The following is a 24,903-nucleotide window of genomic DNA, read 5'->3' as shown; positions in this document are numbered from 1 at the left end:
TAACAATTGAAAATGTTTTTATTTTTGGAGGAAATGGCCAATTTGGAGTAGAATCCACTGGTTGAATTTCTTCTACCATAAGGACAGTAAATGAAGGAAACTCCACTAGCGGAGTCTCTTCAGACCAAGTGACCAAACACATCAGACAGATAGTGTGATAAAGAGTGTAAAAATTGCAAAAAAGGAGTTAAGGAAATTACAGTCTCTTCACAGGACACCTAAATTGGAGGGGTCTGGCGCGAAGGTTAGATGGTTGCAAAGACAATATAAGACTGTTTAAAAAAAAGAAAGCAGGCCATTATAAAATATGTAGCAAAGTGCTGGAGGTTATACTGGCTGGGGCGCAGAATTTGTTTGGGGGGCTGGTGAGTAATATAGCTGATACCCAAGCTATGTCCCGCACCTACATGATTGATGAAGAACATTGGGTGTCACATGTGAATAGAACTTATGGTCCACCCTCTGTAAATGAACAGAGATATACCTATATTGCTAAACAAGATACTCCTAAGATATTTTCTAAAGATCAGACCAAGAACATGATAGTTGGATTTTAAGCTAGGGAGGGCTGTGGTACCAGATGACATCCCAGCAATTGTATTAAAACCTGACACTGATTGTTGGGCAGAGAACTTGAAGTATCCGTTTTTATGGATGGCTGCAATGGGAATTATCCTGGAGAGGCTACATGATAAAAACATTATTAGTGAAAAAAGACAGTAGAATCACAGCATACTATACGCTAATCAGTATTTTAGACATGGCAGCAATTGCTGGAAAGGCTTGAAGATTGGGTCTTAGAACAGAAACTCCTAACAATAGAATAATGTGGCTTTCGGGCAGAACATTCCTCAACGGATCATTGATTTGACCTATGGGCTTTATTAAATAATCAATAGAAATAAATCAAAGATTGTGTGGTTGTTTTGGACTTCTTTATGGCCTTTGACACAGTGGATAGAAGGAGAATATAGGATAAAATGTCTGCTTTGAATGCCCCGGGGGACCTGCTGTCCTTGACTGAGGCGTAACATATCTCAAATTGGACTCAGATGGAGATGTATAGGTTGAGTAAACTAACTAAAGAGTATAAATTAATAATAGTCTTCATCAAGGATTTGTGTTAGCCCAGATCCTTTTGAGTCTATATTTAGTTGATCTCTCCACATGTCTCAATGAAAGAAATGATTTTCTCCAAAAATGGGAGCAATTCATATTCCCTTCTCATTTTTTATTATACTTTGAGGGGTCTTCAGAAGAAGTGGTCGCACTTACATCATACTGTGCATTAAATCATTTGTAGATTAAGGCTCTAATGTTTGTAAATAATGTACCAAATTTCAATTGGTATTTTAATAATACAATAAGAAAAAGTTACATCATAGAAGTATCTGTGGTTGTGCTTCAATCCCAAGCTGAATTGGAATGATCATCAGCAGGACATAAGATATGGGGCCTTATTACAGGTGGGCCCACTAGTAAAGCGTTATAGTATGTTTGGGCGTTTGTCAGATACACCACTTTTAAAGGCCTTTTTACACAAAACCCTCCTCTAGCATTTTAGAGGTCTGAAATATTAGTTTTAGATAAAGGGAATTTTTTAGACCCATTGTAAAATGTTTGTTTAAAAATACTTTTAAATCGCCATAAAAGGGCCTATAGACCAGAATATTAGATGTGAAGTAAAGTTGATCTCTTGGGCATACATTATAAAAAATGTTTATTTTTTATTTTTATCAGCCTTATTCGGTTGGACGGCCCTGAAAAGATAGCACAGGAATGTTGGATTGAAGGGTAATGGAGTGAGCTAAAATGAGCTCTTGGCTCCCAAGAGAAATGTACAAAGACTTAAAGATCATATTTTATCCAAAGAGGTTTTTGCTAGTTGGGAGCATGTCCCACAATGGAGGTGACTTCAGGAAGCTCCTGGGTTTTGAGCTATTGTAAATGTAGGAAGCACCCACCTCTGAAACCTTCAATCCAAATGACAGTGTCCCACATCTTTATTATCTGCCTGATCCTTTATCCTTTTCAGAATTTTTTTAAATTAGAATAGATCTTACCCCTTTTACGGCTATCCCCATTTTGGCTGAAAGAATTAAGGAAAACGAAGGGTATCTCACATACAGTTTACAAAGCAAATGTGCTGTCATTCATGTACTAATTCACTGCCCTCTTCTTTAAACTAGGCATCGAACATTTAAGACCATTATTTTTAAAACATGGTGCATTGTCTCGCCTTCTTGTAATTGATGTTTCAGTCTGTATTCACTTTTTAGTTCTAATTGTGGCTTTGGAGCTTTTTTTATGATCATTGAGAAAAATAGATCGCCATAACTAATTTTTTTATTGGATGTTAATGTAATTGGTATTTTAAATACTGCCCTTTTTTCAGATTTAGGATGCTTTTTATGTTATATGAGACATATGGACAGTCACATATCAATCCCACAAGAAGCTAAATGTATATCTTAATAATGTATTTGACTTAAGACTGGCGTGGATTTATAGTGGATTTTTCAAAGACCGATTTTCCCAAAAACATATATTTTGATTCTAGCTCTTTAGACAAAGTACCTCCTCGAATCAAGAACTGTTTCTAGAAATCAGAGCAGTTTCCATTACTACCCAACTTTAAGTCAGGAGCCAGGGCCCAAATGTAAAAAGCCATATTGTGAAAGCAATTGCCACAGTTCACAAAATCCCAGGGTTTGTGACTGCAAAATGTATTTTTCTATTTATGAAGATCATTTTGCAAGCTGGAAACCCCTTTCTGATTTACAGAATGGATTTTGTGCTACATTTCATATTGCAATATCAAGGATATGTGACGGAGGGGCCTGTATTTGTAGTCAATAATAAGGGGTGACAACTTGCTATATTAATATTCATTAGGAAAGTTGGGGGCAGTGGCAAATATCTTCCTGCCTTAATAATAGTGATTGGGCAGATTGCCCTACAATCCCCTGCAACTGAAGATTTTCCAGCACAAGCTGATGCAAAATGTTGGTGCGCTTGTTGCAATCACTTTTTTGTGACGTATCTCTTAGTGCATCAGGACAAATCTTTGCTACCTACACGGTCTTCATAAGAATTCAGTGTATGTGGTTCTTCTCCTTGTGCTCTGTTCCCCATTTCCTGTATTAGAGAAGACAAATGTCTGAATTTTTGACCGTGCTGAAGGACACCAACTTTTGCTAACTTTTGAAAATGTCCGTGTACCTTGCAGAGTAGGACTAGTCGGTCAGGATAAGAATCATGTGCCTCCAAAGGTCTAACATTTTTCCAGCTGCTACAGCACCATACATCCTTTGGACCATATTTTTCTGACAATTACCCCCCCCCCCACTCACCAGCTTCCTCTTTCCATGATCCAATAAAATATTCATCTTGTAATCCATCAGGCTGCCCAGGTCCAAAGTGATCAAAGTCCCATTGAGTTCCATCTGTCCAGCTCCCCTTGTCTGGATTGTTGTTATTCTAAAGAAAAACAGATCAGACCAGTCACAGAGGCACCAAAATGTGAGAGCTTAATGTAAGGGTCCAAAAACAAGAACATCATGTGAACTGTTTGCATCACATTTTGAATGACAGGTTAGAGCCCATCAATATTTTGACAGAAAGGTTCAAGCAGTGAGTATAAAACGTGAGTTCAGAAAATTATTTTACATCATCCTAGAAGTACTACAAGGTTACTAATGAAGAAAATTCCCAGACACCTTGAAAGACACCAGCTTGCACTACGGTTAGTTCCACAACAAAAATATTTTGAATTCAACATTGTTTTTAAGATGCATGTAAATATACATATACATGACAGGCCACATCAGCTTCAGGGGCCTCCATTCAACATCAGGCCGAGGGCTTCCATCTCGGGTCTATCCTGCTTTTCTAAAACAACTGGCTTCAGAAACATCATACTTTTCAGAAAACGGATAGCAGATGGGGTACTTTCTCTGGCATCGTCAACCTACAGTAGCCTGCATCATCATCCCCTTCTGGACCCATGACCTCCTGTCAGCACCTCATGGGAAGATTGGCACTGAGTCCTTCAGCAGACTGGCTGTAATGTGTGTTTGGTCTCCACCCTACTCTTGTATCCCATTAAACAAGGGACCAGGCTTGGCTACAAGGACTCTTTACAAACTTCCTGAACACACTCCTCCCTCCGACTACTGTCACCAAGCCAATCTGCTGCCTGCTAAGAAAAGAGCTCTCTATCGATTATTGTCCCTCACTCCTCTCCCGAATACCTCAGTCTTGAGCAAATATTTCCCAACTGGTAACCTGTTGTCAGGCGCCCTTAATCTCCTGGTCACACCTAAACCTCTGCTTGTAGCAATTGAACTTTGGTCCTTCAACATAGTTAGATCCCTGCCCAGGAACGCTTTTCCAGCTAAAGTATGCTCTATTCCCTTCCAACATCCTTCAAGTGTCCTATCTCCCAGTATCTCCTCATGTTAGAAGAATCATAAATGCTTACCTCATTTCCACACTACATCTGCCACCCTAAATTTGCGTACATGAGATATTTGTGAGCTCCATCACGTCTGTGTCAAGCCCCTACCACTCATTCATTCCATAAGGTACTCTATAGGCTCCATCATAACTGAGAACCGCTTATGCACCAGAGAATTGTTGTGATGCACAGCACTGCTTGTTTCAAGGGAACTTTTGCAATGCACAGCACTTCTTGTTTCAAGGGAACTGTTGCGATGCACAGCACTTCTTGTTTCAAGGGAACTATTGCGATGCACAGCACTTCTTGTTTCAAGGGAACTGTTGCGATGCACAACACTTCTTGTTTCAAGGGAACTGTTGCGATGCACATCATTTCTTGTTTCAAGGGAACTGTAGTGATGCACAGCACTTCTTGTTTCAAGGGAACTGTTGCGATGCACAACACTTCTTGTTTCAAGGGAACTGTTGCGATGCACATCATTTCTTGTTTCAAGGGAACTGTAGTGATGCACAGCACTTCTTGTTTCAAGGGAACTGTTGCAATGCACATCATTTCTTGTTTCAAGGGAACTGTAGTGATGCACAGCACTTCTTGTTTCAAGGGAACTGTTGCAATGCACATCATTTCTTGTTTCAAGGTAACTGTAGTGATGCACAGCACTGCTTGTTTCAAGGGAACTGTTGCGATGCACAGCACTTCTTGTTTCAAGGGAACTATTGGGATGCACATCACTTCTTGATTAAATGCTCTTGCTGATACCTCAAATAAATATGAAAATAAAAAAGAAATCACTAGCTAGGTGAGAGGACAGACCAGGATCTCCTTTGTATCCAAGGGGTGGCCAATGTTTCTTCTCTTTTTCAAAGCTCAAACTACCCTAGAACAGAACTGTTGTGAGAAGCTGGCCGGGCTTGTAATGGGTACCCGAGGAACTTACACCTTATAACAGGTCTAGTGATCCGTCTCAGTGAAATGTAGGGTGTGTCTAGCAGCTTAGGCTGTCTAGGGGTAGCTGTAGCACAGCAGCCAAGGCTGAACTAGGGTACATGCAAAGCTCCTGCAATACCACTATAGTCACATAGTACTTATACAAAAGAAAGACAATACTCAGTGTGACCAAAAAAAAGGTACTTTATTTTAGTGACACAAGGCCAAAAATACCTTAGAGGCAATACTCCTTCTGGAGGTAAGTATTATACACAATATATACACTAGTAACCAAAATCAGGTAAGTAAACAGTCACAAAATAGAACAAACAATGAAAAACACAATAGATTGCAGTGGGCCTAGGGGCAACACAAACCATATACTAAAATAGTGGAATGTGAAAGTCGGATTCCCCCATAGGCAAGTGTAGTGTGTAGAGGGGCTCTGGGAGTGTAAGAAAACACCTAAGGTAAGTAAAGTACCCCACCCCAAAGCCTAGGAAAACAGGACTAAAGTACAGTGAGTTTCCTCAGAACACACTAAAAGTCGTGGTAAAGGATTATGCAAGAGCGAACCAAGAATGCAAGAAACCAAAAATGGATTCCTGGACTTGAAGACCTGTGGAGAGAGGAGACCAAGTCCAGAAGTCGATGAAGAGTCAAGGAAGAACAGGACCCCCTGCCAACCTGGATGAAGGTGCAAAAGTGGATTCTCCGGTTGGATGAAGAAGTTAGAAATGCACCAAAGAAGACAGCTGCAGGTTCCTGCTTGGTGCAAGAGATGTCCCACATTGGGTTGTTAGATGCAGGCTGGTTTTCTGCCAACAAGCCTTGGCTCATGCAAATGTGCGGTTGGCGGGAAAAGGCACTACTTGGGTCCAGGAGGGATCTGGGTGCCTCAACTCAGACTGAGGAGACAGAGGGGGCTCTCAGCACTTTAGAGAGTCCTCAGAAGACCAGGCAGCTGACACAAGAGTCCCAGGACACGGAGACAAAGGAGTTGCAGAATGCGGTTGTCGCATCACAACACAAAAGGATCCCACGCCGCCAGAGAACAACTCAGGGAGTTGAGCATCGCAGGATAGAGTGCTGGGGACAAGGGATTTCTGGAAGAAGTGCACAGAAGCCCATGGAGCTGCAGAACATGCAGTGCACAGGGGTACTGTCTGGCACGCGAAGGCAAGCCCTTACCTCCACCAAATTTGAACCGCTGGACCTTTGGACAGTCAGGATCACTTTGGTCCACCACCTGTGTTCCATGGATCACACTCGTCGACAGAAGAGGAGTCCCAAAGTACCGGTTGTCGTTGCAGAGAGGTGCCTGCTGAAGCAGGGAAGCGACACCATCACTCCGTGGGAGATTCCTTCAGTCCTTCTGGTGCAGGATGAGGACAGGCAGTCCTCAGAGCATGCACAACCTGGAAACTGTTGCAGTTGCTGGCTGGAGCTGAAGTTGCAGGGTCAAAGTAGCCTTCTTGGATACTTTGTTACAGTTACAGCGTTCCCAGAGCAGTCTGCGGTTGAGCCGACGGTCAGAAGCTGAAGCAGAGGATGCAGTTGGGTCCTGGTGGAGTCTTGCATACCGAATCTCTGAGGAAACACCCAGAGGGGAGACCCTAAATAGCCCTGAGAGGGGGGGTTGGCTACCTACCCAGCTATGCACCTATCTGGAGGGGTCTCTGATGTCACCTGCTGGCACTGGCCACTCAGATGCTCCCACAGGATCACCACGCCAGGGACACTTTGAAGGAGCTCTGGGCACCACCCCTAGGGTGGTGATGGACAGGGGAGTGGTCATTCCCATTTCCTTTGTCCAGTTTCGCGCCAGAGCAGGACTGGGGGTCCCTGAACGGGTGTAGACTGGATTATGCAAGGAGGGGACCATCTGTTCCCTTCAAAGCAATTTCAGAGGCTCTAGGAGGATACCCCTCCCATGCCTGTAACACCTATTTCCAATGGGAGAGGGTGCAACACCCCTCTCCTAAAGGAAATGCATTGTTCTGCCTTCCTGGGATTGTGCTGCTCAATCCCCAGGAGGGCAGAAACCGGTCTGTGAGGGGGCAACAGCTGGGGCTGCAGTGGAAACCTCTGAGAGCTGGTTGGCAGTACTGGGAGTCCATGGTGGACCCCCAGGGTGCATGGAATAGGCCTCCCCAATACCAGAATTGGAATGGGGGTACAATGTCTCTATCTTAGACACCTCACATGGCCATATTCGGAGTTACCATTGTGAAGCTACATATATGTATTGACACGTATGTAGGGCTCGCTTATAATGGTGTCCCAGCACTTATGAAGTCTGGGAAATTGGTCCTGGAAAACGTAGGGGCACCTTTGCTTGTACAAGGGTGCCCTCACACCCAGTAACGTTGCACCTAGCCTTCAGTAACTGAAGGATAGACATATAGGTGACTTATAAGTTACCTGGTGCAGTGAAAATGGCTGTGAAATAGTGTGTGAAATATTTCACTCAGGCTGCATCGGCTGTATGCGCGCCTTATGGGTGGCAAAAGAAATGCTGCAGCCCATAAGGATCTCCTGGAACCCCAAAGCCCTGGGTACCTAGGTACCATATACTAGAGACTTATAAGGTGGTCCAGTATGCCAATCTGGATTGGAATATGGAGTCACTAGACTATAGTGACAAATTTGGAAAACAGGGAGAGCATAAGCACTGGAATTCTGGTTAGCAGAACTCCAGTGATACAGTCAAGCATACTGACAACACATATAGGCCACAAACTATGAGCACTGGGGTCCTGGCTAGCAGGATCCCAGTGAGACTGTAAAAACACACTGACAAACAGGTAGGAATTGGGGGTAACATACCAAGAAGGATGGTACTTTCCTACAACTGTCCATTCAAATTGGCTTTTAACCGGACATGGAAAGATCTTTCGTTCGAAGACATTTATGAACTAATCCAACCACCTTATGTCATGTTTCCCAAAATGACCCCTATTCATGCTTCCACAGCTAAGACAGACATTGAGTTTCAGAAGTTGGGTTGTTGGTTAACTGGGATGTGAGCCCTGACCAACCAACAGCCACAAACCCTTGCAGGGTGAATCACAAAAAGTCACTAAATTAACCTGTGCTTAACCCTGGGTAGCTTGGCACAAAAGCAGACAGGCCTAACTTACAGGCAATGTGTAAAGTATTTATGCAGCACACAAACAGTAATATAGTGAAACGCACGAAAACTCCCACACAAAAGAGTACATTTTTTAAATTATTTGAAACCAAACTTAAAAAATGCAATTAGTATAACTGGAGTATACATTTGTAATTTTTAAGGAAAAAACTAACACCTAAAAGATCAAAGCTCCAATCGCAGACATCTTGTTACGTGAGATCGGGTCAAAGTAAAAAAATATGGCCAACTGCAATGGAACATGAGTAGGATACAAGAAGTGTATTTGTCCAGGTCGGCGCTTACCTTTGGACTTAGAAGAAATTCTGAAATAAGTCTTCCGAGAAGTTAAGGTTCTGAGGGACAAGGCTGCAGATGGTGTCCGAGGAGGAAAAGTGATCAACAGGGAGCCAGTGGGTGAAGTTGTAGTGAAGATTTCTAAATTTCAGACTTGTTCACTTTTTTGTAAGTTGAAAATCTCCGGCGGGACGAGGCAGGGGGCTGTAGCCAACAAGAGTGCCAGGAGGCCAGATTCCCCTTTGTGAAGGACCGCTGAACAGGATTTACTGCTGTGGAGAAGAACAAAGCCTGAGCTGCCTCAAACTCAGATCTACTTTGGATGCCTAGACCAGCAGGTATGTCCTGGTCTTTTACCGGTTCTTATAGCAGTATTTACCCAGGACAGGAGGGCCACCACTTGTGGTCAGTACTCAGGTTAAGTCCAGGTGCAGGTTAAAGATGGTGGGAGCCATTTCTGCCTCGGAGGCTCTAAGCAGCAGGCCAGCAAATAAGTCCTCGGAGTCACTCTGTTAGTCCTGGGTGCAGGTGATAAAGCAAGGCTCTTGCAGCAGGGCAAGCCCCTGAGGGTTCTAGGCAGACCCCAGGCAGCAAAGCATTCCTTCCAGGTGCCACAAGGCAGTCTTCTGAAGTACCTAGGAGGCCACAGCAGCAGGCAGTTCTCTGAGATCCTAACGCAGGTCCAGAAAGTGAACTATAGCATGGGTCCGAGGGTCACCTTTTTCATTCCTGATGCCTTCTTTGAAAAAGGAGAAGTTTCTAAACAATTATTTGAAGTTTCCCGACTCCTCTGCCCTGAGTACCTGCTGGCTGCATGAACAATGCAGGAGTAACAACTCTTTTGTGTGAAGGCAAAGCACAGCCTATTCAGTTCCAAGTGTGGGTGGTACATAGCTCCAAACCCATCCTGCCAGTTGATGACCTATCCAGGCACACCAAATCCCTCTATTGTGTAGCTGTCTGAGAAGAATTAACAAAGTCCAGCTACCAACTACACCCAGTTATGTGACATGGGGCAGGCTGCAGACACCCAATTAGCAAGGAGAGGAAATGCTAGCTTACTAAAAGTGGCATTTTCAAACTTGTAATTTAAAATTTAATGAGGCAACCCCAAAGCTGCCAAGGTCCCAGTTTACTTATGTGTGCCATTTCCACCTTCTCAGTGCACTAGTGTGTGACATTTCATTGCAACATACGTGACACATTTTAATTTGAGTAAAGAAATCATGATCATGTAATACAGTAGATCTCACATTTTAACCCCTTTTGTACCTAAAAGTCTGGAAAGTACCTTGAAACCACTTCAAGGCACATGTTCGATGTGCTCATACAAAGGGGGTTCCATAATAGATTTAATGCCAGTGCTGTCTAGGGCAGCAGTATTACCTCACAACAGCAATGTACAACTTGCTATCTTACATGGCTGATAAGCTCCTCCATGATCAGAAATGTAGGAGCCTGCCTGGTCCATTATCAATCAGAAGCATTCCAGGCAATCTTACATCTAGTCGGCAAATAGGCAAGAGGAACATGCATAAGAGGTACATTTGATTCCAGCACCTTGTGCCTTCAGGTACAATTTATTTATAGCAGGCTGTGTCTCCCCCTTCCATCGTGGTTATTACAGGTGATGTGACTGACCCGAGTACTGCAGGACTAATGTTGCCTGCAAGCCGATATCCCAGTAATAGCAATGAGGTGTCCACTCACTAAGCAAGCTGCCATCTAAAGTAGCCTCTGCATTCGCAGAAGTCTCAGAGACAAGCCAGCTCATTCTGTGTTTAAAACAGAAGACTGGGAACATTAAGATGAATCTAAAGCTGGAATGCCAGTCTGTGACAGCTAGGGGGCGTAGTCAAGGATCTAAATGACACAGTAAAGCTACCAAAAACACCTAAAATGAAAGAAAATTAGGGGTCTTATTTATAACAAACTGACACATTGGAATCGATGCACCAGTTTTCTTGCGCCAGCCCTGGACCCCCTAACGACGTCATGGTAGCACAGTATTTATGATGCAGTGCTCCATGGCGCACGTTTCCACAGATGTGTCCGAAATTATGATGCATCTGTGGTTCTAAACTAATGCATTTCTGGACTAGTGTAAAAAAATGACACTACTCCAGCAATGGTAGGGGGGTACATTGTTGAAAAGTCCAGTGTCACTTTAATGCCTACTCTGAGCAGACGTTAAAAAATTGACGATGTGAAGGCGCAGAATGGCACAGTGAAATTGTGGATTTCACTGCACCAGTTCTACGTCGCTTTTAATGGGGAAACACATACCTTGAAAACATTATACCGGGCCCAGGTATAACATGGCACAAGGCTTTACAAAATGGCACAATGGTTCAATTTCATCAAGGATGGTGTTTCGCCCGCCTAAACCGCCCATGGTAAAGCACTGCTACTCACCCATGAGGGTCTCAAGGTGCTGATAGTGGGGGAGGTGAGGAGAGAGGGCCTCCTCCGAAGTGCCACATCTTGAGGTTCTTCCTGAAGATGGTGAGCGATGGGCTTTGTCTGAGGTGCAGGGGAAGGTTGTTCCAGCTCTTTGCTGCAATGTAGGTGAAGGATCATCCTCCGGCGGTGGTTTTACGAATGCGATGGATGGTGGCCAGGGCCAGCGGGGCAGAGCGGAGGGATCTGGCGGGGGTGTAGATGGAGACACAGTGGTTCTGGTAGCCTGGTCCTGCATTGTGTATGGCCTTGTACGTGTGGGTGAGTAGCTTGAAGGTGATTCGTTTCTCATCCGGGAGCCAGTGGAGGGTCTTCAGGTGTTAGGAGATATGTTCTTGGCGTGGGAGGTCCAGGATGAGTCTGGCGGCGGCATTCTGGATGAGTTGTAGTTTTTTTATGTTTCTAGTCGAGGTAACGGCGTAGAGGGCATTGCCGTAGTCAAGCTTGCTTGTGACTAAGGCGTGGGTGACTGTCCTGTGGCAGCCTGCTGGGATCCATCTGAAGATTTTCCGAAGTTTGCAGAGTGTGTGCCAGAAGGAGGAGGTGACAGAGTATACTTGGCGGATCATGGATAGGGAGGAGTCGAGGATGATGCCTAGCTTGCGGGAGTGCTCAATCGGTGCGGGGGCGCTGATGGATGTGGGCCACCAGGAGTCATCCCAAGCTGAGGTGGTGTTTCCAAAGATGATGAGCTCAGTCTTGTTGGGGTTGAGCTTGAGGCAGCTTTCTCTCATCCAGGTGGCGACAGCTTCCATTCCTGAGTGGAAGTTCCTTTTAGCCGTGTCTGGGTCTTCGGTGAGGGAAATGATGAGTTGTGAGTCATCGGCATATGACACGATGTTCATTCCGTGGCTTCTGATGATGGCTGCGAGAGAGGCCAGGTATATGTTGAACAGTGTGGGACTCAGTGAGGATCCTTGGGGGACTCTGCAGTTGACTCCTTTGGGTTTGGATGTGTAGGGCTGGAGTCTGACCCTCTGAGTTCTCCCAGAGAGGAAGGAGTGGATCCATTCCAGGGCTCTTCAGTGGATTCCAATGTCGTGGAGTCTGGTGCACAGAGTGTTGTGGGAGACTGTGTCAAAGACTGCTGAGAGGTCGAGGAGTATGAGCACTGCGGTGTGGCCGCGGTCTATGTTATCAGATGTCATTGGTGGCTGCCAGGAGGGCTGTCTCTGTGCTGTGGCTGCTGCAGAAACCAGAGTGGGAGCAGTCCAGGGAGTTGTTGGCGTGATGAAATTCCGTAGTTGTGGGTTGATTGCTTTCTCCAGTACTCTCCAGTAAATGGACAGGTTGCACCAAATAATCTAATAAATAATTTTCCAGTTTATAGAAATGTAAACTTAAGAAAGGAGAAGCATGCCAATGTTTCTTTTAACCAGTCAATTTCAAACAAACTATATGCTGAATTCAGCAGATTTACATGACGGATCTCTGGTAGTGTAGGGATGTGGAGATATTCGTGAAATGAGTTACTACACCCCGATATGCATGTCTCTGGGCAGGGCTGCAACCCAATGTTATCCTATGGGAGGTATAGGCCTCACGGTAGTGAAAAACAAGTTTAAGAAGTTGGTCACTACCAGGAAATGTAACACTTATAAGTACATTTTCAACCTTTGAATTACAATGCTTCTTGCCCTGTGGGGTACCTATGGCCTACCTTAAGGGTTACTAATTTGGAAGTAAATGTTAGTTTAAGGCTTGTCAAGGGGATTATATTGCTAAGTCACATTGGCAGTGTAAAGCTGCATTCACTTTGCAATGGCAGGCCTGTGACATAACTTAAGGGGCTACCTAAGTGGGTGGCCCAAAAAGTGCTGCTGGCCCACAGGGCACATTTGATTTACAGACCCTGGGTATATGGTATACGTCTCTACTAGGGACTTATAAGTAAACTAAATATGCCAATCAGTTATAAGGAAATTTTACCAATTGTAGGCGTGTGCGCACAAGCACATTAGCAGTGGTAAAATGCTTAGAGTCGTATGGTCAAGAAAAATTTATTTGAGTAAAGTGGAGCACTGTAGCGGCTTAGCCGGGTGACTGGTTGGGTGTCCCCTCTTTTCAATACAGGAGAAATGCAGACAAATAATATTGGGGTTACACTATTTGTTTATTATCTTTAGTGCCCTCATCCTTCATTGGTGTATTTTGGCATAAAGTACTGTGTTCTTTCTTATCGCTGATGCCTTGCTCACTCTATCTTTTCCAGTTTTCCATCCCGGGACATCCAGGACCCTCGAAAGAGGAGAGTAAGGTGGTGGTCAGGTAAGCGTCTCCTTTTATTCCGTGTGGGCTTTTTAAGAAAAAGGAAGGGGAAGGGTGTCCATGCAGAGGAAATAAGGGGATGAGACTTTCACAGTTCATGTGCTTCCTCTTCAGTAGGGTATCAGTACCCCATGCTCCCAAAAGTGTTACTTCAGTGCCCTGGGTTGGGTTATGGATTGTCTCTTGGTGCCTCCCCATCCCACTTCTCCCTCCAGGTCCCTACTTGCCCCCTTCCTCGTGCAGTAGCCCCAAATCCGACCATTTAGGTGGTCCCTTACCTGGGAGAGCCACGTCCCTCTAGGTATGTGGCGGGAGTCTTCACCTCCTCCTCTTTCCGCCAGTGGGATCTTCTGGACTGCTCCTCCCCTCACTCCTTCCCCTGAGTCAGCCTTCTCTGCCACCCCTATCGTCTTCCATGCTCCAGTCCAATTTTACGCACCTCTGCTTGACTGGGGTGTATCTTAATGCGTAAATCGGTCTCCTTCTCCGTTTTTCACTCCTCCTTTTTCCGAAGAAGACTTCTCCCTGATGTACTGGTCGCCATTATGAACATCCCGACACACTGGTGGTCGCTCAGACGTATTGCTCCCTTCAGTGCCCCCCGGGTACCTTTCCATTGGGCTTGGGGCTGAATTGGTCTCTGTCTTGTTCGGGATGAGTTCAGCCCTGTCACAAGCACAAAATGCAGCAAAACCTTTGGAGGAAGGCCACCCCAAGGCTGACAGGTCCTACAAGAGTGGTTCATTGTCATAAGAATTTCTAAGGACATTAATTCTCAGATAGATTTTCACCAGGATAACAAGGGGATTTTTTAAGTACCTGAATGCAAATTGCTGCCAAATGATCTACTGCTGTGTATAGTTATAAAAACAAAGTGATTCTGTGGAATAACCCTTCACATAGGAGATATTTAGAATCTGGAAAGGGAGAAACAAAAATGTACTCTTTGGATTCAGTCAATGAAATTAAACTACACATGCACAAGTTAGTCTTTAGAAAATAGACAGTGAATTACACACATGATAAACAATAAAGTGGTGCTCCACAATAAAAATATATATTAGCACAGTACTTGTGAGCTATCAAATTTTGAAAATTCTGAGTCATGATAACTAATTACCATATCTGAAGACATAATAGGAAATTAAGTCACACATACTTTGACATTAATGGCAACCTAGGAATTGTTGTCGGATGATAAAGCAATAAAAATTAATGTAAAATGGATAGTGCATAGAAACCTCACTAACACAGACAAAAGATGAACAGATGAAGGAGTCTGTAGGAGGACTCCCTAAGAACTGGTATTGCGTTCTGAAGCTTCAGAAACCCCTGCCTGCAGAGATCTGAACAGAAATTCATTTAGAGATCAGGTTCTAGTCCTTGCCAACCCCTGTGACATTTATTCTGGTGTGTGTGAAAGCACAACCTGACCTCAAAATGTGAGTCTCAATCTCAATGAGTGAGATGTGAACTTCCTTCTGTCACAGTGCTGTGTTCAGAGTGAAAGCTCGATTGGTCAATTTGCATCACATTATCACATTATGCTGGTCAGAGGCGGGGCTCGAGAGGTACCAAAAACAAATCTTCTCAATAGGATTCACAAGAAACGAAAGGCTGGTGATGGTACCTACATTGGAAAGCGGGGTAAAGACTCAGCTTTTTCAAATGGGGCTTTGCATAAATTTGCAATTATTTCAGTGCTTAATTTTAGCAATGCTTTATGGGTCCCTATTGGGAATGATTTTGCATCTCTTAAGGACTATTGGATTACCGATGGTTGTCCAGGTATTAATCATTTCTCAAGAACAGGGCGTGAACTGTAGCTACTCATGTTGATATTCTGGACACTGATACACTCAATATTGAGCTCTTGGAAGACCATGAGCAGCATAGACTGAGGTCTAGATGTTATGTTATGTGACGTGTATTTGCAAAGCACAGTCACCAGAGAGGGTGTTCTGGTGCCGAAAAGCCAGCTTCTTGTGGAATTCAAGAAGAGAGGAGGAGGCTGTGATGTAGAGTGGGAGGTTGTTCCATGCTTTAGGAGTGATGTAAGAGAGCGCCTGCCCTAGATGTGATAATCACTCATATCCTTAACTGACCCTTATCGAGACTGAATTAAGACCCTGTGTGTATTTGTAATGTTCGTAGGAAGGTGGCTTTCTTCTAGCATGGTTACCCCCATTTTCGGCCTGTTTGTCAGTGTGTTTTTATTGTCTCACTGGGATCCTGCTAGTCAGGGCCCCAGTGCTCATAGCTTGTGGCCTATATGTCAGTGTGTGCACACACTATTTCACAGCCATTTTCATTACCCCAGGTAAGTTATAAGTCATCTATATATGTCTAACCTACAGTTACTGAAGGCTAAGTGCAAAGTTACTGTGTGTGAGGGCACCCTTGCACTAGAAAAGGTGCCCCCACATTGTCCAGGACCAATTTCCCAGATTTCGTGAGTGCACTACATATGTAGCTTCACAATGGTAACTCCGAGTATGGCCATGTGAGGTGTCTAGGACTGTGAAATTGAACCCCCAATCCAAATCTGGTATTGGGGGGCCCTTCCATGCACAATGGGAGCTTCACCATGGACCCCCTACTGCCAAACCAGCTCTCTGAGGTTTCCACTGCAGCCCCAGCTGTGCTATCTCACAGACAGGTTTCTGCCTTCCTGGGGATTGAGCAGCTCAATCCCAGGAAGGCAGAACAATGCATTTCTTTCAGGAGAGGGGTGTTCTCCCATTGGAAATAGGTGTTACAGGCATGGGAGGGGTATCCTCCAGAGCCTCTGGAAATGCTTTGAAGGGCACAGATGGTGCCCTTCTTGCATAATCCAGGCTACACCGGTTCAGGGACCCCCAGTCCCTGCTCTGCCATGAAACTGGACAAAGGAAAGGGGACTGGCCACTCCCATGTCCATCACCACCCCAGGGGTGGTGCCCAGAGCTCCTCCAGAGTGTCCCTGGTGTTAACCATCTTGGATTCCAAGGTGTGGGGACCCTCTGGGAGCATCTGAGTGGCCAGTGCCAGCAGGTCACATCACAGACCCCTCCTGATAGGTGCATAACTGGGTAGGTAGCCAACCCCCCTTTCAGGGCTATTTAGGGTCTCTCTTCTGGGTGTTTCATCAGATTCGGTTTGCAAGACTCCACCAGGACTCCTCTGCATCCTCGGCTTCAGCTTCTGACCGTCGGATCAACCGCAGACTGCTCCAGGAACTGCTGTAACTGCAATAAAGTATCCAGGAAGGCTACTGTGACCTGCAACTTCAGCTCCAGCCAAGAACTTCAACAGTTTCCAGGTTGTGCACGCTCTGAGGACCGCCTGTCTTTACCCGGCACCAGAAGAACTGAAGGAATCTCCAGTGGAGTGACGGAGTCACCTCCCTGCTTCACCAGGCACCTCTCTGCGACAACAACTGGTACTCTGGGACTCCTCTCCTGTCGCCAAGTGTAATCCCTGGAACACAGGTGGTGGACCGAAGTGATCCTGACTGTCCAAAGGTCCAGCTGTCCAAATTTGGTGGAGGTAAGAGCTTGCCTCCCCGTTCCACAACAGTACCCCTGTGCACCATGTCTTCTGCAGCTCCTTGGGCTTCTGTGCACTTCTTCCAAAAGTTCTTCGTGCAAAGCGTAGCTAGGGTCACCAGCACTCAATCCTGTTACCCCCAGCTCCCTGAGTTGTTCTCCAGCGGTGTGGGATCCTTTTGTGTAGTGGTGCAACAACTGCAATTTGCAACTCCTTTGTCCCCACGTCCTGGGACTCCTGTGGGTGCTGCCTGGTCTTCTGAGGGCTCTCTAAAGTGCTGAGAGCCCCCTTTGTCTCCTCAGTCCAAGTCGAGACCCCCAGGTCCCTCCTAGGCTCATGCAGCAACTCTCTGACCAAAATGCATATTTGCATGAACCAAGGCTTGTTGGTGGAAACCATCGACGAAAACTGCCTGCATCCAACGAATCGACGTCGGACATCTCTTGCACCAAGCAGGAACCCATAGCTGTCTTCTTTGGTGCATTTCTGTGCTTTTCTTCCAACCGGAGAATCCACTTTTGCACCTTCATCCAGGTTGGCAGGGGCTCCTGTTCTTCCTGGACTCTTCATCGACTTCTGGACTTGGTCTCCTCTCTCCACAGGTCTTCAGGTCCAGGATTCCATTGTTGGTTTCTTGCAGTATTGCTTGGTTCTTGCATAATCCTTTACCACGACTTGTAATGTGTTCTGAGGAAACTTGCTGTACTTTACTCCTTTTTTCCTGGGCTCTGGGTTGGGGTACTTTACTTACCTTTGGTACCTTTGGTGTTTTCTTACACTCCCATCGCCCCTCTAACCATTAAACTTGCCTAGCGGGGAATCCGACTAATGCATTCCACTATTTTAGTATATGGTTTGTGTTGCCCGTAGGCCAATTGCAAGGAATTGAGTTTCTCACTGTTTGCACTATTCTATGACTGTTTACTTACCTGATTTTGGTTACTAGTGTATATATTGTGTATAATACTTACCTCCTGAAGGAGTTTTGCCTCTAAGGTATTTTTGGTCTTGTGTCACTAAAATAAAGTACCTTTATTTTTGGTAACACTGAGTACTGTCTTTTATTGTGTATAAGTACTGTGTGACTATAGTGGTATTGCAGGAGCTTTGCATGTCTCCTAGTTCAGCCTTGGCTGCTCTGCTGCAGCGCCCCCTAAACAGCCTGGGCTGCTAGACACTTCCTAGGTTTCACTAAGGGGGATCACTGGACCTGGAATAAGGTGTAAGTACCTCGGGTACCCACTACAAACCAGGCCAGCTTCTCACAATGTTCCGCTGTCTTTGTAAGTATAACACATCCAGTTTAACCACATCAGTTCAGTGGATCATTGGCCCTGTCGTTCTCACTCCTGCAGAATTATTCTCACACTCGCCCTCACTCCTAGACGTGTGGCTGTACAGTATACCCTGGGTCTTACCTTATCATTTGACAGTGCTCCAATCCAGTAGGCCTCGTGCTTTGTATAGTCTTTCAATCTTCCCATGAGTAGATATATGAAGTGATTCTCATCTTCGCTGTGGATTGATGCAAGATGAGCCCCAACCTTTTTACAATTTTCCTTGAAGGGGAGAAAGAGATTAGTTTGTAGGGCGGGTGATGCATCTACCATTGATTAACTTTCAGGTTTATACACCTGTATATTACAATGAGTCACTCTTCTGCCTTTAGAGGAGTAGAGTCCGCTTAGCGTACTCTGCCATAGTGCCCTCAGCTCAGAGTGAGCCGCCTCCACCCCCACCTTAACCCTAAAGCTCACGGTAGCAGCTTAACACCTTGCTGATGTGAAAAATACACTAAGGATTGTTCAGTCAGTGATATACAGTTGTTTCTACCCAACGTAGCAGCCTAAACACTGTGAGCATTAAACTAACTCATGGGGACCCCGTATCTATTGTGTTTGTCAGTGTGGTCACAGCACAAGGTACACACCAACAGGGCTGTTTTTTTTTGTCAGATTAAGTATTTGTGAACACGATAAGTATGGAAGTAAATTTTGGTTCAAATAAAAGTGTGTGGTTTAAGTTCATATTTTATGCATTTACATCTTTTTCATTTTTGATTCTAGTATTATATAATTCCTTATTAAGGAACTTAGCAACTTAGCAAGTATTTTAATTGTTCCATACAGAAAAGGAGATGTGTTGTAACTTGTCCTTGGAATATCCCTGATCAGTTATTCCACCAGTGATGCTCCAAGGACACCTTGGGAACAGGGTGAATGTTGAGGAGAAGGAGAAAGCTGCTGGAGGAAAAGGAAGCCTAGAGACTGTTGGGGTCATTACGAGTCTGGCATTCACTGGACTGAAGATTCAAGCTAGCCTGGCTGAAGAGGCGTGATACCGCAAAACCGGTCCCAGGATGCTTGTTTCTGGTGCAGGGAGGACCGTGCCTGGCAGTTTGGGATGGACTGTTCCCCTGGGGAACAGGGTCAAGACTGATTTGCCTAAGGCTGGGTTCAAACTAGAATGGCATGGTGAGCAAAAAAACTGATGGATTAAACCCAGATCTGTGACTGGGTGTGAATGTTTGATTTGGTCTACATTCCGTCCATCAACTGTTCTTTTTACTTTCTAAAAGTGACATTTCTATAAATGTAATAAAAAAAATCCACCTCCACCAGTGAGCAGCATTTCTCATTGCCATTACAACCATGCCAAACATGCTTTCGCTACCCCTCATAGATTAGACAGTACCACCTAGACATAAGGTAGGGCATTTCCAATGCAATCCTATGAGAGGGCAGCCCTCACAGCAGTGAGAAACCAAATAGGCTGTTTGCCACTACCAGGACAGGCCACACAACCAGGCGCATGTCCTGCCTTTTACATTCATGGCACCCTGCCCATAGGGCTAGCAAGGGCCTACCTTAGGGGTGACTTACATGTAGTAAAACTGGAGATCCAGGCCTGGCAAGTAAATTTAGATGCCAGGTTTCTGTGGCAGTAAACTGTGCATACAGGCCCTGCGGTAGAAGGCCTGAGATAAGTTTGAAAGGCTACTTCTGTGGGTGGTGCAAGCTGCCCTGCAGGCCTAATAGTAGCATTTAATTTATAGGGCCTCGGTATAGGGATACCACTATACAAGAGACTTACAGGTACATTAAATGTGCCAACTAGGTGTTAGCCAATCAAGACAAATTTAGAAGGGAGAGCACCTGCACCTTAGCTCTGATTAGCAGTGATAAAGTGGTCAGAGTCCTAGAGACAACAACAAGAGGTCAGAAAAAATAGGAGGAGGAAGGCAAAAGGTTTGGGGATGATCCTGTAAAAAGAGCCAAGTCCAACACAACCCCCACCAGCCTAAAGCCAGGGGAGACCAATCAATACCCTGATGGACTTCCCTGGTTGGGGCGATAGAGCATGGACCCTGACCTGCAACTGCAGGGGCATGTTCCAGTTTTACGCTAATCTAATCCCAGTTGGATCCCTCTGTCACTGCTTCCCAGACAGCCTAGGCTATCCCATGGGGGATCCCTGACTGCCAGTGGCCAGAGCCACGCCCCAGGCCATCCAGGCGCTTCTGATCTCTGAAACCTCTCTGAGTGGGGGGGTTAGTCCCAGGTGTATAGCAACCTCACTCCACTCCACTTCCCACCAGTACAGGGGTTCTACCTTACCACCGGTCCTCCAGCCTAGGGTTCCCACCCATAAGCTGCACAGGGGCTAGGGGCGAGGCTCTCCTCCCACTACCCCTCCTTCTAGGGTCACGCCACCTTCTCCTAGGAGTGGTACTACCAGAATTCAGAACTGTCAGGGTGCTGGGCACAGCCGTCCTGCACAATCCTTCCGCCAGCCCAGGGTCACCACTCTGCAACTGGCCTCCCAACCCAGGGTCTGCACCTTTGGATTGAACCGGGGTCCGGGGTGAGTCTCTCCCTCCCCAGCCCCCACCCCCAGAGTTCTGCACCCCCCACCATGGAGAGTACCCCTAGAAGTTACACCAGGGGGTTGATTGGGCCAAACAACCCATCCCTTCAGGTCAGGGTTTACCCCCTGAACCTGACCATCCAGCCCATTGTCTGTCCCCATTAACTGGATCACTGCCTGGCAAGCCAGGACTTCCTGAGGAGTAAGCCTACCCCCCACAAGGGAAACACCGTCCCTAAGGGCTGCACTAGAGTCTGGCTGGCACCGGTCTCCCGACCCCTGCCCATCTGGCAGAGCCTGAATCTCCCCCAGACCAGAAATGGTATCACTACAGTCATTCCTGGGGGGCTCTGACCTCAGAGCTGACCCCTGACCCTCCAGGTACTCCACTGGGGCCCACACCTCCCTCACAACCCTCTGTCTGGTCTCCCGCCTCTTCTACTTTGAAGTGGTACTATCAGACACCAGGACTGACAGAATGCTGACATCAGCCGCCCCCCCAATTCCTCCTGACAATATAGGGTCCCTCTCAGCAGATGGCCCCACGGTACAGGCTAGGCTACCCCCTGGCGTTCACTCATGGAACCCTCCAGGGTCTTGGACTCGATCCCGGACATCCTGGGACTCAGCCTGACCCCCATTCCCTCTCCTGTGAGACCAGACATGAGATCCCATACCCATCCCACTACACTGGGACCTACCTGGGACACTGCAAGCCTTCCCCATCTCACCTGGTTGGGGAATACCTAGACCACTCCCTTCAGGAACACCCCCAAATGCCTTACCAGACCCTCTGACACTCGCCCAGCGGTCTGCCTCTTTTGCATGCTCCCTGGGGTCAGAGAGCTCACACTCCGACAGGTGTTGGCGTAGCCTTGAAAAACAACAACGAAGCAGGTGCTCTCTGACAATCAGATTGAACAGTCCTTGAAAATAGTCTAATGAGCTACCCATCCATCCAGTGCAATGCAGCAATCCTCCACAAACTCCCTACTAGACTGGTGGGACAATTTCTTACTGCCCCTGCACCTCAGTCGCTACTCCTCAGGAGTGAAGCCATACTTCCTCATCAGTGCCTCCTTCATAGGGGGATACTTCTTCCTGTCACTCCCTTCCAGGGCCAGTAGGTCATTCCTCCCTCCTCAGGTATATAGCTCCCCAGGCCAGTCCCCCAGTCCTTCTCAGGGATCTTGCACGCTACCAGAGCCTCCTCATATTCCCTCAACAACTGACATATGTCTTCCCCCTTTTAAAACCCATGTACCAAGTCTGTGGGCATGCAGGGATTGTCCCCGCCACTGCACTCAACATTGCTGCCACCACTGGACTCCACCTGCAGCGCTGGTGAGTCTAGACCTTTGCGACTGCACTCAGCAGCGAGTTTCTTTACGGCAAAGGCCCTCTCTGCCTCTGCCATCCTCTCCTGGACTAAGGTCTCCTCTACTTCAGCCTTTCTGACCTCCACAGCCAGCTGAACCAGCTGCAACTTCATGTCCCTCTATTCTCGCCTATCTCTGAGCTCCTCAGGCACCAAGCTAAGGGAGATGGGAGGTGATACTGCTCCTAACACTGGACCCAGTAAGGGATCCCCTATCAGTGGGGACTTCCCTGTCAACTGGCATCCCCGCCCTATCATTCCCAGCATCCTGGTCAGTCTCTTCACCACTCACTAGGGATAAGGTCTGGGAGCCCTCCTATTGGGAACCCTCACTACAGTCAGGATCCTCTGGGTACCCCTTAAGAACACTCCCCCGTGGACATATGTCACAAACCTTTAAAAACAGCATAGGGATCTCTTGAGGTCCCCACTCTCTGGTAGCCCTCTCTCCCTACAGAACCCCTTTAATTCCTCCTGACGATGTGTTAAACGTTAGTCCCATTTTGACTAGGTACACTAAACACAAGTGCAACAGTAAAATACCCAGGTGTAAGAGCTGAAAACAGGAAACACGACCAATGAAAGAAATCAGGAGAAACAAAACAAGTATTGGTCTAAATGCAATTTGTGGTGCAACAACAAGTCACAATCTAATTGTGCAAGTGCAAGTACTACCCTCACCGCTTTTCACCAGTGTTAGAAATTGAGTTTCTGGTTAGTCTAGGGTAGGCACCTAAGCCAGGCTGAACCCACCCACTCTAGTCAGGGCAAGGGAGTTACACACCCAAGTTAACCCCTGCTCACTCCCTTGGTAGCTTGGCACGGGCAGTCAGGCTTATCCCAGAGGAGAGCACATGCATTTTATCTCTGATCAGCAGTGATAAAGTGCTCAGAGTCCTAGAGCCAACAACAAGAGGTGTGATAAAATAGGAGGAGGAAGGCAAAATATTTGGGGATGACCCTGTAAAAAAAGGGCCAGGTCCAACACTAACCATCACATGACTACAAGTGTGACAATTCAGACTACTACAGGTCCCCAAAGCTTTAGCTTTAAGTATGGCTTGGGAGGCAGACATTACTTATTATAAATGTAGGGTGAATTAGTAAACAGCTGTTGTTCTGCTCAACATTAAATTAGACAAACAGTACCTCCATTTGGCAGACTGTTATAAGTGCCGGTGCCGAGCACCGGAAACCACTGGATCACATTAAGAACTGCATTGGACCCCGTATTCCCCTTTCCTTATGTCTGTGTAGCTCTTAATTTATTACTCTGTCCCTCAGGTTTTTATTGCCTCAATGCACCCCCTCGAATCCTTCTCTCTTAACCTGCTGCCAGTGGTAAAAAGACACAGAGAAGTCTAGGAAGAGATGATCTGGTCATCACATAATGTGCTCTGAAACTGTGGATCACATTTGGATTGTCAACCAAGTGCATTCACTGTAGGCTAAATGACCAGGTGATAGAATGACCACTCCGAAATTCAGTCCATTGGTCATTATTGGCCATTAACGCTCACTTCTCTTTTTCTAATTATAACCCTTCCAGTTTCTCACTAAATGATTGTAGACTGAATTACCTCACCGTCTTTCCAGGTGACTTGGTTGGTAAAAGGCTTGTAACACGCGTCCCGATACTGAAACCACCCGTTGTCACAACACCCCTGGAAGCACAGGCAGTCTTCCCGAGACAGAGCTGCAAACAATCAGATAAGAAAGGCTTCAGAATAAAAAATAACTTCATCACAGAATCATTTGGAGAAACCCCAGGCTGTAAGAATACATTATTCAGTTACTGTGGATGTTCCCCTGTTCTGGAGCAGAAAGTCCATCACACCCATCAATGTGTATTGCACACGTGGCATTGACACCCATAAAAAGCACCAACAGGGCATCAGCCGGAGGTTCACAACAAAGCACCTCTAGTGATAGGAAGTCTTGTTGGAAAGTTGAACCAAGTACAGTCCACCATTAATCAAGAGTGGGGAGTGTGGCTGAGTGTGATCACAGTACGTCTGCAGTTGGAGTGTAAGGCTGTGGTTGTGTTTTTCTGGTTGCACCCACCGTGTACAGTGCCTACAAAAGAGTGAGGTCACTTGGCCACAGCCCATTGCTGGACCAGCACAAGACATATCTAACAGTGGACTGTGTGACTGCATCATGTTGTTTTGCTTGACAGGGTGAAGGCACGAATGCTCCATACCTAACAAGATATAGTCCATTTCTGCTCTGTCCTTGTGCTGGCACACTGAGTGCACCCTAGCACTGATGCAGGCACCCTTGCACCATGGTGCAAGGGTGCCTGCATTACAGCCAGGATTTTTTTTTAAACAGGAAGGGACACTTTCCTACACAAAAACAATCCTCTAAGGCTTCTTCCTCTTTCTGTGTGTGATGTAGAATGCAGCACATATAAAAAAATGAAAAGATGAGGAGAAATGAAGATATTTCTCCTTGTTACGCCTCACCTGGGAACGCCCAAAGAATTCACCAAAATTACTCCAGACTTACTATGCCACAGAGAGCCAGGCAAGGTGGTTCAGCGTGACATAGTAAATATCACTTAAGGGTTTGCATCGCCTT

At 46.1% G+C, this 24,903-nt stretch overlaps 1 protein-coding gene across 1 annotated transcript in view; it reads right to left on the bottom strand.

Annotated features, from left to right (window-relative positions):
* Nucleotides 1-24,903, bottom strand: part of LOC138267866 (rheacalcin-1-like) — a 41,787-nt gene that overhangs the window by 5,538 nt on the left and 11,346 nt on the right. Inside the window, exons 3-5 of the mRNA XM_069217092.1 lie at nucleotides 23,901-24,016; nucleotides 18,494-18,634; nucleotides 3,354-3,480 (exon numbers count right to left, since the gene is read on the bottom strand). Coding sequence (XP_069073193.1) covers nucleotides 3,354-3,480; nucleotides 18,494-18,634; nucleotides 23,901-24,016 — 384 coding nt within the window. The remainder of the gene's footprint in view (nucleotides 1-3,353; nucleotides 3,481-18,493; nucleotides 18,635-23,900; nucleotides 24,017-24,903) is intronic.

The sequence above is a fragment of the Pleurodeles waltl genome, chromosome 12, assembly GCF_031143425.1.
Source record: "Pleurodeles waltl isolate 20211129_DDA chromosome 12, aPleWal1.hap1.20221129, whole genome shotgun sequence".
Classification (NCBI taxonomy): domain Eukaryota; kingdom Metazoa; phylum Chordata; class Amphibia; order Caudata; family Salamandridae; genus Pleurodeles; species Pleurodeles waltl.
This window is presented reverse-complemented; position numbering and strand designations above follow the sequence as displayed.